Here is a 12,681-nt window from a genome sequence, read left to right as displayed (position 1 = left end):
CCATACTTGGCTATTGTTGACAGTGCTGCTGTAAACATCGGGGTGCATGTGTCCCTTTGAAACAGCACACCTGTGTCCCTTAGATAAATACCTAGTAGTGCAATTGCTGGGTCGTAGGGTAGTTCTATTTTCAATTTTTTGAGGACCCTCCATACTGTTTTCCAGAGTGGCCGCACCAGTTTGCATCCCCACCAGCAGTGCAGAAGAGATCGTTCCCCACATCCTCACCAGCATCTGTTGTTGCCTGAGTTGTTAATGTTAGCCGTTCTTACAGGTGTGAGGTGGTATCTCATTGTGGTTTTGATTTGTATTTCCCTGATGATGAGTGATGGTGAGCATCATTTCTTGTGTCTGTTGGCCATCTGGATGTCCTCTTTAGTTCAGTGTCTATTCATGTCTTTTGCCCATTTCCTCACTGGATTATTTGTTTTTTGGATGTTGAGTTTGATAAATTCTGTATAGACTTTGGATACCAACCATTTATCTGATACATTTTTTGCAAGTATCTTATTCCATTCCATCAGTTGCCTTTTAGTTTTGCTGATTGTTTTCTTTGCTGTGCAGAAGCTTTTTATTTTGATGAGGTTCCAATAGTTCATTTTTGCTTCTGTTTCCCTTGCCTCCAGAGAGGTGTTGAGTAAGAAGTTGCTGTGGCCAAGCTGAAAGAGGTTCTTGCCTGCTTTTTCCTCGGGGATTTTGATGGCTTCCTGTCTTACATTTAGGTCTTCCATCCATTTTGAGTTTATTTTTCTGTATGGTGTAAGACAGTGGTCCAGGTTCATTCTTCTGCATGTTGCTGTCCAGTTTTCCCAGCACCACTTGCTGAAGAGACTGCTTTTTATAATATTCTTTCCTGCTTTATCAAAGATGCATTGGCCATGTATTTGTGGGTCCATTTCTGCATTCTCTGCTCTGTTCCATTGATCTGAGTGTCTGTTCTTATGCCAGTAACATGCTGTCTTGATGATGACAGCTTTGTAATACAGCTTGAAGTCTGGGATTGTGATGCCTCCTACTTTGGTTTTCTTTTTCAAGATTGCTTTGGCTATCTGGTGTTTTTTCTGGTTCCATACAAATGTTAGGATTGTTCTAGCTCTGTGAGGAATGCTGGTGTTATTTTGATAGGGATTGCATTGAATGTGTAGATTGCTTTGGGTAGAATTGACATTTTAACAGTATTCTTCCTGTCCAGGAGCATGGAATCCACCTTTGTTTTAAAGTTAGGTGTTGTGCTAGGTGCTTTGAATATATTACCACAAGTGTTCACTGGCTTACAACTTAAGACAGCTGACACTGTTTGTTGAATGATGTTCAGTAACCATCTTAACTTGTGAAATACGGTAGTTCCTCGGATGACTGGCTGAAGAAATTCACCTTAAAGAAATCATATTTTGTAAGAGGAGTTTGGCACCTGGTAGCTGTTGTCTATTTTACCTACTTAGTGAAGTTACTTTATGGAATGGGTGGAATCACAGAGCTATGGGAAAAATTCCTGGGGAAATTTGTGCTCTTTTTTTTTCTTTTTCGGCTGCCTCTTGGCCTTGCCATTATCTCTAAATCCATATTCTTTGTTCCCTCTAACAGCTAATGCAAAAGCTTTGCACTGTGGACTTTTTTTTTTCCTGGGATATGTGTCTGTGTAAGGGGCTATTGATAACTGATTATTTTTCATTTTAGCTCCTGAAGTTATACTAGAATATTTCAGAGTTAATTGGAGTGTTGTATACAATCATTAAAACTACAACTGTGTAATACCATTTGGTTTTTCAAAATCAAAAGGAAACTTTTGAATTGCTTAAACACAGTCCACAGAACCCGAAAATATTCATAGGTGTCCTTCACATTTGAAATAATTGTTAAAGGTTCAGCACTTAATACTTACAAGAACTGCTTTCAGTTATATCCTAACAACATTTTAGTTTAGCTGGAATAAAACATAGTGCCTGAAATTTAATTTTCTCTTTGCCTCGTTCCTTGCAAATAAGTAATTTAAGAGCCAGATGAGGTTGGACAACCTAAGGAGCTTTTATTTATTTATTTACTTATTTACTTATTTATTTACTTATTTACTTACTTATTTACTTATTTTTCTTTTCTTTCTAAGGAGCTCTTAAATAGATGCTGCTGCCTGGGCACGAGCCCCAGAACTGGTTTCGGTCGGTCTGACTGGGGTGGGGCCTGGGTCAGGATGAGTCACGGCTCTCCCAGGTGGTTTTCACGGCACTTCCGGTTGAGGATCACTGCAGCAGAGCAGTGGGGTGCATCTGGCTCCGTGTCAGAGTCACCGGGGGTGATGCGGAAAACACTGAGGTCTCGGCCATATTGCCAGAAATTCCGATTTAACTATTCTAGAGCAGGACAAGACATTTTTGAAAACCTCACTAGGTGATTCTCCTGTGTAGCTAGGATTAAGACGTACTGTAGAGAAAGGTAGTAGACTAAATTACCTTAAGAAAACTTTGTCATTGTTTAAATATTTAACGAAGCCTTTTCATCTGGACTGTTTGATAATTTCAATTTATTGCATGGCCAGAGGCTCTTACTGTATTACTTACGTTTGATTGTCAACTTCTGTCATCCTTGACCAGTGCACTAATGTTATTAGGAGAGAGGCGTAACCAGTGGTCTGTAGATAATCACTGAATCTCCCAGAGCCACATACATGTTTTAGTGTTTTCATATTGGAGTTCAATTTTTAACTATTTTTGGAAGAAATTAGACCATTTGGGAGAAACTGTAACAGGTTAAGCTGAATTTAGTGTTTAATGTGGAGGGATTACTCTTCAGATGCCGAAATGATTTGCGTTGATTTCAATGCTTCCTGTATCTATAGGGGGTGCACTTGCGCATTTGTGCCCCCCTCACACCGTTGATTTTCTGTTTTCGAGTGGTGATCTTGGATTCACTTGAGAGCATTGTAACCTTCTTCCAGTCCTTGATAACATACTAATAGATACAATTCCAGTGTGAGAACGATTGACACCTTTAAACTTTAAATAGCTCTGTGTTTGTTAGCCTCTATTGGTTTTCTTCTTGCCAAGTAATTTAAAAAATGCATTGCTTTAAAGAAAATGCATTACTTTGTGATATTCTAGCTTTTAAACAATATTTACGTATTTTGAGAGCGTGTATGCACGAGTGGGGGAGGGGCAGAGAGAGAGAGGAGAGAGAATTCCAAGCAGGCTCTGTGCTGTCAGCGCAGAGCCAGACCAATGCAGGGCTTGAACTCACAAACGGTGAGCTCATGACCTGAGCTGAAATCAACAGTCAGATGCTTAACCAACTGAGCTATCGACGTGCCCCGGTATTTCTATTTTATTTGAGGTAAGCTGTTATCCTAGAATAGCAGTCCTTATATGATCAAAACTAATAATGAGTTAATGTAACTTACTGCTGTGGATATTTGAGTTGTCCAGTCTCATAATACCTTTCGAGATGCCAATCAGCAATAGTAAGATTTTTTTATATTTTATTTTTCTCCTACAGAAATGTGGTAATGGTGGGGAGGTGGGAACCCAAATGTCTTTGAGTAGCATTAGATAAAACTAGAATTCTTAAGTGGGTGTTAGATGGTGAAGCACCTGAATTGCGAAATTTTGTACATTTTCTTAGAAAAAATCCAGAGCTTTCTTACATTTCTAAAAGGGCTTTGCCCTTCAAAATACTGAGACTTGTTGGGGGACGTGGTGGCTCAGTCAGTTAAGAATCTGACTTTGCCTCAAGTCATGATCCTCATGGTTCAAGAGTTTGAGCCCCACATCAGGCCTGCTTGAGATTCTCTCTCTTCCTCTCTCTCTGCCCCTCCCCTGTGTGGGCTCGCTCGCTCGCTCTCTCTCTCTCTCTCTCTCTCTCTCTCTCTCAAAATAAATACGCAAACTTAAAAAGATAGTTGTTGAGAAAAAACAATGATTTTGCTAAATTGATTGGGGAAGTGCATCTGTATGTGTAGGTATGTCGTGCATGTGAAGTTCCTATGAGTTCATAGGATAGATAATCTAGGAGACTGTGAATTTCCTGACACTTGTATGTTTATAAAAACTGTATTTTGGCGGAGGATGCTATACTGGACTACCTCCAAAGATTTGTTTCTGTTTTGTGATTCTGAATTTTAAAATGATTTAGAATCATTAGACACCTGGGTGCCTCAGTCACTTAAGCCTCCCCACTCTTGCTCTCAGCTTAGGTCTTGATCTCAGAGTCCTGAGTTCAAGCCCTGCACTGGGCTCAATGCTGAGTTCTGCACTGGGCATGGAGCCTACTTTGAAAAAAAAAAGATTTAGAATCGTTGGTAATTGATTTTTTTTCTTTATAGAATTTGCCATCTGCCGTAGTCACTCATGTACTGGATCCTCAACCTGGAGAAAAGATTCTAGATTTGTGTGCAGCACCCGGAGGCAAAACAACACACATTGCAGCATTAATGCATGATCAGGTAAGATTGTTTTCACAGCAGACACTGCTCTCTTTTGTTTATTTTTTATTTTATTTATTTTTGAGAGAGAGAGAGAGAGAGAGAGAGAGAGAGAGAGAGAGAGAGTGTGTGTGTGTGTGTGTGTGTGTGTGTGTGTGTGTGTGTGAACGGGGGAGGGGCAGAGAGAGAGGGAGACACAGAATCCAAAGCAGGCTCCAGGCTCTGAGCTGTCAGTGCAGAGCTCAGAGCCTGATAAGGGGCTCGAACCCATGAACTGTGAGATCATGACCTGAGCTGAAGTCGGACACTTAACCGACTGAGCCACTCAGGTGCCCCACAAACACTACTTTCAACATATTATGTATTTCAGTGTTGAAGGCGGAACTACGTATAACTTAGCAAACATACAGACGTTTACAATTTGAATTATTTCAGATTCAGCCTAAGTAAAGACTCTTCATTGATGGGATTCATCACATGTTCAATTTAGTAGATAATTACTATTCGTGAAGACTATCTGAAGATCTTCTTAAGTCCCACATTTGCTAATACATTTGTAAAGTAGAAGTCTTCTTCATAAATATGTGTTGAAATGAAACGTTTAAGAGATTTTTTTTGTTCTTAAGACTTGATACTTATTAAACTATTCAATTTTGCCCCTAAAAGTTAATTTGGCATTATTAAAGTATCAAATTATATATTCATACATACATATGTACATATATGATCCACACACACCAAACACATCTTGAGATTTATAAAAAATTTTTATCATCTGTCTAATTATAAAGCTTGTTTTATTGTCACAAAATAGAGTGAGTCGTGAATAACTATCTCAGATTTTACTGCTTTTACCTGTGTGTGTGTGTGTGTGTGTGTGTGTGTGTGTGTGTGTGTGTATACGACAATGTATTTTCTTTCATTTTAGGTTAGTCTTATCTGTTTAGAACTCAGTGTGACCTCTAGACTGCAACTGTGATTCTTCAACTCGAGGATAGGGCCAGTTGATGCCATCTTCTTGTTTCAAATTCCGTAAAATTAAATGGTTCCTAAAATACAGAGACAAGCTAGTATCTTCACCTACTTGGATCTGAAGTCAGATTTTAATTGATTGGTTGGTTGATTAAACAGATACTTAGTACTTCCATGTGCCAGGTCCTGGGAGGGCAGCAGTAAGCCAGAGTGACCAGAATTCCCTTTATGTAGCTTGCATTCTAGTTACAAGGAGACTGATACTAAACCAAATGAGTGCAGATATGGCCTCTGTGGCTGTGGGAAGGGCTATGGTGAAAAATGAAGGAAGGTGAGGGGGACTGGGGCTCTTGAGGGGAGGGAGGCTGAGGGCGCGGTTTGAAGGAGGTGGTGAGGGAGAGCCACACTGGGGACGGCTGGGAGGTGACGAGCAATTTGTAGGTCTGCGGGACGTGTGTTTTAGTGAGAGGAAGAACAGGTGCAAGTGCGCCGAGGCCAGAGGGCACCTGCCTTGTTGGAGGAGCCTCTGCAGTTTGCTGAGGAAGATGGGAAGGGGAAGAGCGGTCAGGCTAGGGCCCAGGGAAGGACGTTTGGGTAGAGCAGCTTGCGGGGCCTGACAGGACTTCAGCTGCACTCGAGTGATGGGAAGTCGTTGGAGGTTTTGAACAGAAGAGTGGCATAAGCCTCCTTACTATTTGAAGTCTCATTTTGGCCACTGCACCGAAAAGAAGCTGTAAGAGGGCATGGGTGACCAGTTAGGAGACCGTAATTCAGGGAAGTGTCATGGAGGCCATAAGTTCTGGAGTGGTTTTTAGGGTGGGGTTATAAGGAGTTGCAGACGCACTGGATGTGGGTTGTGGAAATGAGAAAATAATCAAGGGTGACTCCTCCGGATTTGGGCCTGAGGAAGTAGAGAGAGAGCTAGGTAGGCGTGACTGGGAGGAGCAAGTTTTGAAGGGAAAAGTCGGAAACTGAGTTTTAGAGGTAATCAGAAATGCAGTGTCTGTCAGATTCCAGGGGGTGACGTTGAGCAGGCAGTTGGGTATTTGAGCCTGGAGTTCAGGAGAGAGGTCTTGACTGGAAATAAAACCTTGGGTTGGAAATGTAAATATACACAAAATAGAAATTTGGAAGTCGTCAGCATATAGATAACACGTAAAGCCGTAAAACTGGTGATGGTAGCAATAGAGAGCAGAAGAGGCCAGAAGACCAGAAGACGGAGCCGCCCTGGTACCATGTGACATTCAGAGGTTGGGGGAAGGGGAGGAGTGGCCAGCAGTGCCAGAGGGAAACCAGAGGAGTGAGCTGCCCTGAAACTAGGTGAGGCAGAGGACTGAGAGGGGAGAGAGCAGCCGGGTCAGATGCTGCTGGCCTCGTAAAAGGACTGAGAGGTCCCAGCGGACTTAGCACCACGTAGGTGATGGGCGAGCTTCTCATGAGCAGTTCTGGTGAGTGGAAATGCTCGCTTGGGTTGAGAATGAGAAGGACTCAGCAGCCCTCCATTGGTCCTGGGCAGGGGGGTAGTTACTTGTACAGGAATTCAGGGAAACGGGGCAGTAGTAGGAGATGAACTCAGGGAATACTTATTTGGGGATGAGAGAAACGATAATGATTATATGCTAATGAGAAATGCCATAAAAGGGGAAAGAAGTAACACCCGTGGAAGCAGGGAAAATTGCTGGACAGCATCTTTGAGGAGGTGGCATGGGCTAGGATTTGATGCACAAGTGGCTTTTGTTGGTAGCATGAGACAGTTTGTCCACGGAAGTGGGAAGGGAGGCTGAGCACATAGGTGCAGACGTTGGTGGGCTGCTCAGTGTGGTAAGAGACTGGACGGTCTCTTCTGATTGTTTTACTTTCCTCGGTGAAATAGGACGCAAGGTCATCGGGTGAAAATGGGGATGGGGAAGGAGGTGGTAAGAGCTAGGAGGGAGGAAATACCAATCCAGGAAAACGGAAGTGAGGATGTTCTATGGATATGTCCTAGGAATTCCAGGTTGTACTGTGGGCTCCATGAACACAAAGGTCATGAATTTAAGGCAGGATTAGTTGGGATAATGATGGACTTTTTATTTTTAAGCTGCCTAGGGGCAGACAGGAAGTTGGTGAAGAATTGGGTTCAACCACAGCAGCATTTTTGCCGTGCTTATGTCTAAGACACAAAAGTGTGTGTAGAAGAGAGTGATTTGATGTAACAGGGAATCGAAGCTGGGTAGAGAGCACAGCCAGGACGGTAAGACTGAGCCGGTGGGTCTGTGCTTAATTTTCTAAATTAGCTTAATTTTCTAAATTAGTTTCTTCAGCAGGAGCATTTCTTAGGCACCTAGGAGTCTCAACAGTTTTAGTCATGGTACTAATTTATAAATAAGAAAAACGTACCCACCTGAGGTGTAAGTCTTTCTGGCATAGAAACACACTTCTGTAAGGCTAACAAAGCCCTTCTGCTCCGGCTGATTGACCTGATGGAGGTAATATTTGCCCACTCCCCAAAGTGCCAGGTGTTGACTCTGCCAGGCGATCATTTTTGGTCTGTATTTGATGATTTTTAGGATGCTTAAGCGATTTACAAGCAATCTTGCACAGAAAACAGTAGGAACATTTAATGTATCAAGGTGAAGTTGTAACTTTCCCCTTTCATTATTAGTGCAAATCATTTTATCCAAAGACTTCTGATGAAAATCACATTACTTGCATGTTAGTAAATAATACTAGTATAACTTCTGAAATATTCACTATGTCACAAGCAGAGGGATAAAACATGTATAAATTTATGTTTTCAATAAATACATCAAAGGGTTAAAACCTGTCTCTGCATCGTATGTGTGTGTATTTACATACACTGTATGTATGTACTGTGTGTCTATGTGTATGCATTCTGCATTCAGGTACCTATACACACACACACACACACACACACACACAACTTGGTGTAGCACTAATGTAACCTCAGTGAGTGGCCTTAAAGTAACCAAGGAAGAAAAAGATATTTGTGGTTTAAACCTCTGGGTTCATAGAGGAGATATACTTGCCTGTTTACTTATATTCTTGTTTGTCCAAAAAGAATTTAAGGTGGTAACAGTAAAAACTTTAGGGAAAAATTCATTAAATACCACCAGTGCATAAAATGCAGAACAAGATCCATTTTATGGAGTTGTGATGTGTGATGCAGATCATTTTTTAGTTTACTTGGAATCTTAATTGTAAAGATTATGATATGCCTTGAAGAAGTGACCATAATCCCCCCTTAATTTATGGTGTATGATAGTTATTGTGTTCACTTAGAAGTATTTATCCACAGATATTTTATGCTCTAATAAGAAGTCATTTCAAAGAGAATCTGGGTATTTTAAGTGTGTCTGTGTTATGTTGTTCCGCTTTCTAGTGTTGCATAAAAATGACCACAAAAATCTTAGCAGCCTGCAGCTAAACATTTACTCAGCTCAGGAGTCTGGGGTGCAGTTGATCCCTGGAAGCCTTGCTTGTGCAGCTGATCAGCTGCAGGTCAGTTAGGGGTTCTCATGATCTCGGGGGACTCATTCACTTGGGTTTGGCTGGTGTCGGCTGACCTAAAGTGACCTCAGCAGAGACCGCTAGAGTTCCCCACCACTAGTTCCTGTTCTCTTCTCTTCCTCCTGGGGCTGTCAGGGGACTAGCCCAGCAGAGGGTCAGACAGAGAGCAAAGCCAGGTCCTTTCCACATCTCTGTTTGCACCAGTTGTACCATCTTCCCGTTGGCTGGTGCAAATCCTGTGGCTCTGCTCAAGTAGGGAAGGCACTGGACTGCAAGGCGGATGCCAAAGGATGGGGGATATGTGAAGACTTGAGTTGGAGTTAGGCAGTTCCCCCATAGTGGGCCACCAGCGGAAATCAGCAGCTTTGAATAGAAATAATTTGAGCTTGCATGAATTCTAGATTTTGTGGCTGTTCGTGATCTGTTGTTATTTATTTTGATAAGCAGATTTTATGTGAGTATAGCCTCCAGTCTTGTACTTTTGTAAAAGTAGCCTTCAGCCATCTACACAGTAATACCTTTGAAACTTAATCTGGTTGTTGTTGCTTACTTTTCCAGTTCAGCTCTCTTGAAGTGCTTCTCCTTTTGGTCAGAATATTAATAGGAACTGTGACTACCACTGAACATGGTATCACATTTAGGAACATCATCAGTAAGTTTTCAGCACTCTTGTCTATGCATCTGATGTGCATGTCATACAAGATGGTGTGTATAAAAGCAAAAGAAAGCAAGAAAAGACATGAAGAGTTTCTCACCGTCTCTGCAATATCATTTCATACCATATTCTAAAAACCATGTGAATGTCACAAGGCATTTGTATAAGTGCAGTATCGTTCTTATTGACTTTAAAAACAACAACTTTGAGAGCAAACAAGTGGGGTATGGGTAGAGAGAGAGGGAGAGAGAGGAATCCCAAGCAGGCTCTCTATCCAGTGGAAGAGGATTCAGGGCTCGATCTCATGACTGTGAGACCATGACCTGAGCTGAAATCAACAGTTAGATGCTTATCCCAGTGAGCCACCTAGGCGCCCCAGGACTTCAACTTTAAAACTAGGGGTGAGAGAAAAGTAGGAAAGACCATCATTTTTCATCTGTTTTCCTTAGTATTAATAGTTTTCATGAATGCTTTGGGTATCTACCTTATTTTTATGTGTGTTTTTGTTTCTTTTTTAGGGAGAAGTAATAGCACTGGATAAAATAGCCAACAAAGTAGAAAAGATAAAACAGAATGCTTTATTGTTAGGGCTGAATTCCATCAAGGCATTTTGCTTTGATGGAACAAAGGCTCTTAAACTCGATATGGTTAAGGATGCTGATGGTGAGTTAAATTTTATCATTATATAGACTTATGAATATTGGCTTTTGGAAACAAATAAGTTTTGCTAACATTGTTCTTGCCCTAAAATATCCACAAGACCTCGAAACTGGCATGGATCTAAGCTATTTTGCCATAATAGATATCATTTAATTTTTCATCTCATCTCTAAATGTCAGATTTTAACAATGTAGAATCAAATCCCCAAGACTTGGTCAAACCCTTTGGTCTGACTGCATTTATCTTAATTTTATGTTAAATCTCAGAAAGCTTATTAGCCTTTTAATTTTATGATTCTTTAGCTATTCTATTTTATTCATTTTTCTTGAGAGATGGGGCTGTGGAGCTAGGGAGGGAAAACTGCCACATATCTTGTTTTAGAATAAAATATTGCATTTATTAAGTCACTTGATTGTTCTGTTTCTTTGTTTAGATTTTATTTCATGAATTACTCCAGAAACTTGCATATTCTAATGAATGAATTGGCACTAGTGTTCCCAAAATGTTTATCAATTAAAGAGGCTACTTGATTAATCACTTCTCAGCCTTTTGGCTACAATCAAGTGTAGTATCTGCTATCATGAGTTTAATGTCTGATAGATATGTCCTCTCTCTGAAGAAAACATATTACAAGGATTTTTGGCACCAGGAGATGGGATAGGAGCTTGCGCCATCTGCTCCGTGCATCGACCTGTGTTTGTAGTATTCCCAGGAACGGTGCACCTTTTTGAGGGAATGAAAATTGTCCAGGGTGAAAAGTGCTACTTGGTTAAAAGTGACTTTTATTTTATTTTTAATGTTCATTTATTTATTTTGAGAGAGCACGTGAGCTGGGAAGAGGCAGAGAGAGAGGCAGAGAGAAAATCCTAAGCAGGCTCTGCACTGTTAGCGCAGAGCCCAGTGTGCGACTTGATCTCATGGAATCATGAGATCATGATCTGAGCTGCTGACTGAGCTACCCAGGTGCCCTTAAAGTTGACTTTCACAGGACCTAGGCCATGGTTTTGATTCCCCACCTTTACAGACCATCTAACTTTCCCATATATAAGCTGTTGTTCATAAGAATGACTAGGAGACAGTAGCTCAATATAGTCCACTACTGTTACTTTACTGAAATCACTGGTAGGTGAAGAATTTTTACATATCATTGAATAAAGTGATCATACTTGTAAGTGTAATAGGTTGAGATTAGTATAAGAACAATCGAGGTGTAGGGGTAGCCATCTTATTGGTCAGTCTCCAGTGCTATTGGGAGACATATTAACTGGCTTGGAATATTCGGTCATTGAGTTTTCATTCATCCACATCACCTTATTAACTAATGATCCTAGGCTGTCATCTTTAGCTCTTTCTTTTCCCATCAAGACTCGTTTCATCACAGATACTGGATGGTAGTTTGATTTGGGTTATTAAACCTAGAATGTCAGGCAATAGACATCTGGTGGAAAATGCATCAGTAGTAATGTGAACATCACCATATCTTTGAGATTCCTGGAAAGTGAGGAGTTATTTTGTGACACCTGCCTAATGTGTAATAACCACATGGGAATAAACATGTAACACATGGAAGTCTTCCTAGAAAAATAGGGATTGTTCTGAGGAACAAGCTCTTCTTACGGAGGTGGTTGTAGGTCAGATTTAATTGCCAGATTACACGAGAACAGCATTTCATGGTCAGTTGACTGTTAGTCCAAAAGAGTTAGCCAGGGGATTTATATTAGCATATAGGCTCATAGGTTGTATCAGAGAGACCCAAAATTCAGTGGCTTAGAAAATATAAAAACATTTTGTTTCTTTGGTTTTGTTGTTTCTTTTGGTCTCACTGAGCAGAAGTGGTCATTTAGTCCTGGTAGTTTTATCTCTGGTCCAAGATAAATGTTCTGGTTCTTTCAAGAGGAAGGGAAAGGAAATCAGAATTCTTAGTAATGCATACTAAAGCTGGACAGATTACTCATTTGATGATCAATTTAGCTGCCAAGTGGGGACTGGAAAATGTAGTCTTTAGCTGTGTAGCCGTGTGCCCAGTACAAACCGTGACTGTAGGAAAAGAGGATAATGGGCATTGAAGTCTGACCCAGGCTTGGTATTACTAAACGTGGTGATGGTGACTGTATACATTAGTCATGAGATTTTTGAAACTTATATTATTTTAGTATAGTTGACATAGTGTTATTAGTTTCAAGTATACAACATAACAATTCTACAATTCTGTACATTATTCTGTGTTCGACACAAGTCACCCTCTGTCACCATAAAATGTTCCTACGTTATTGACTGTATTCCCTACACTGTTTTTTTCTTTCTTTTATTTCTGTGACTTATTCATTTTATAGCCAGAAGTTTGTACCTCTTAATTTCCTTCACTTATTTTGCCCATCAACTCACCCACCTCCCTGCTGGCAACCACCTGTTTGTCCCTTGTATTTCAGTTTATTTCTGCTTGTTTATTGTTTTGACATTTACAGTCCACACA

At 40.7% G+C, this 12,681-nt stretch overlaps 1 protein-coding gene and 1 non-coding gene across 8 annotated transcripts in view; both read left to right on the top strand.

The window, feature by feature from the left end:
* NSUN6 (NOP2/Sun RNA methyltransferase 6) overlaps positions 1–12,681 on the top strand; it is a 73,794-nt gene that overhangs the window by 28,992 nt on the left and 32,121 nt on the right. For all 7 annotated transcript variants that reach the window (XM_029953135.1, XM_029953136.1, XM_029953134.1 and 4 more), the window contains exons 7-8: positions 4,313–4,432; positions 10,067–10,211. In XM_029953135.1, the coding sequence (XP_029808995.1) occupies positions 4,313–4,432; positions 10,067–10,211 (265 nt within the window). The remainder of the gene's footprint in view (positions 1–4,312; positions 4,433–10,066; positions 10,212–12,681) is intronic.
* LOC115305885 lies at positions 10,742–10,936 on the top strand. Its single transcript, XR_003915074.1, has one exon. It is a non-coding gene; the product is annotated as a U2 spliceosomal RNA (small nuclear RNA).

This window comes from Suricata suricatta, chromosome 10 (genome assembly GCF_006229205.1).
Source record: "Suricata suricatta isolate VVHF042 chromosome 10, meerkat_22Aug2017_6uvM2_HiC, whole genome shotgun sequence".
Lineage (NCBI taxonomy): Eukaryota > Metazoa > Chordata > Mammalia > Carnivora > Herpestidae > Suricata > Suricata suricatta.
The sequence above is the reverse complement of the archived record's forward strand: the minus strand, read 5'-3'. Positions and strand labels throughout refer to the sequence as shown.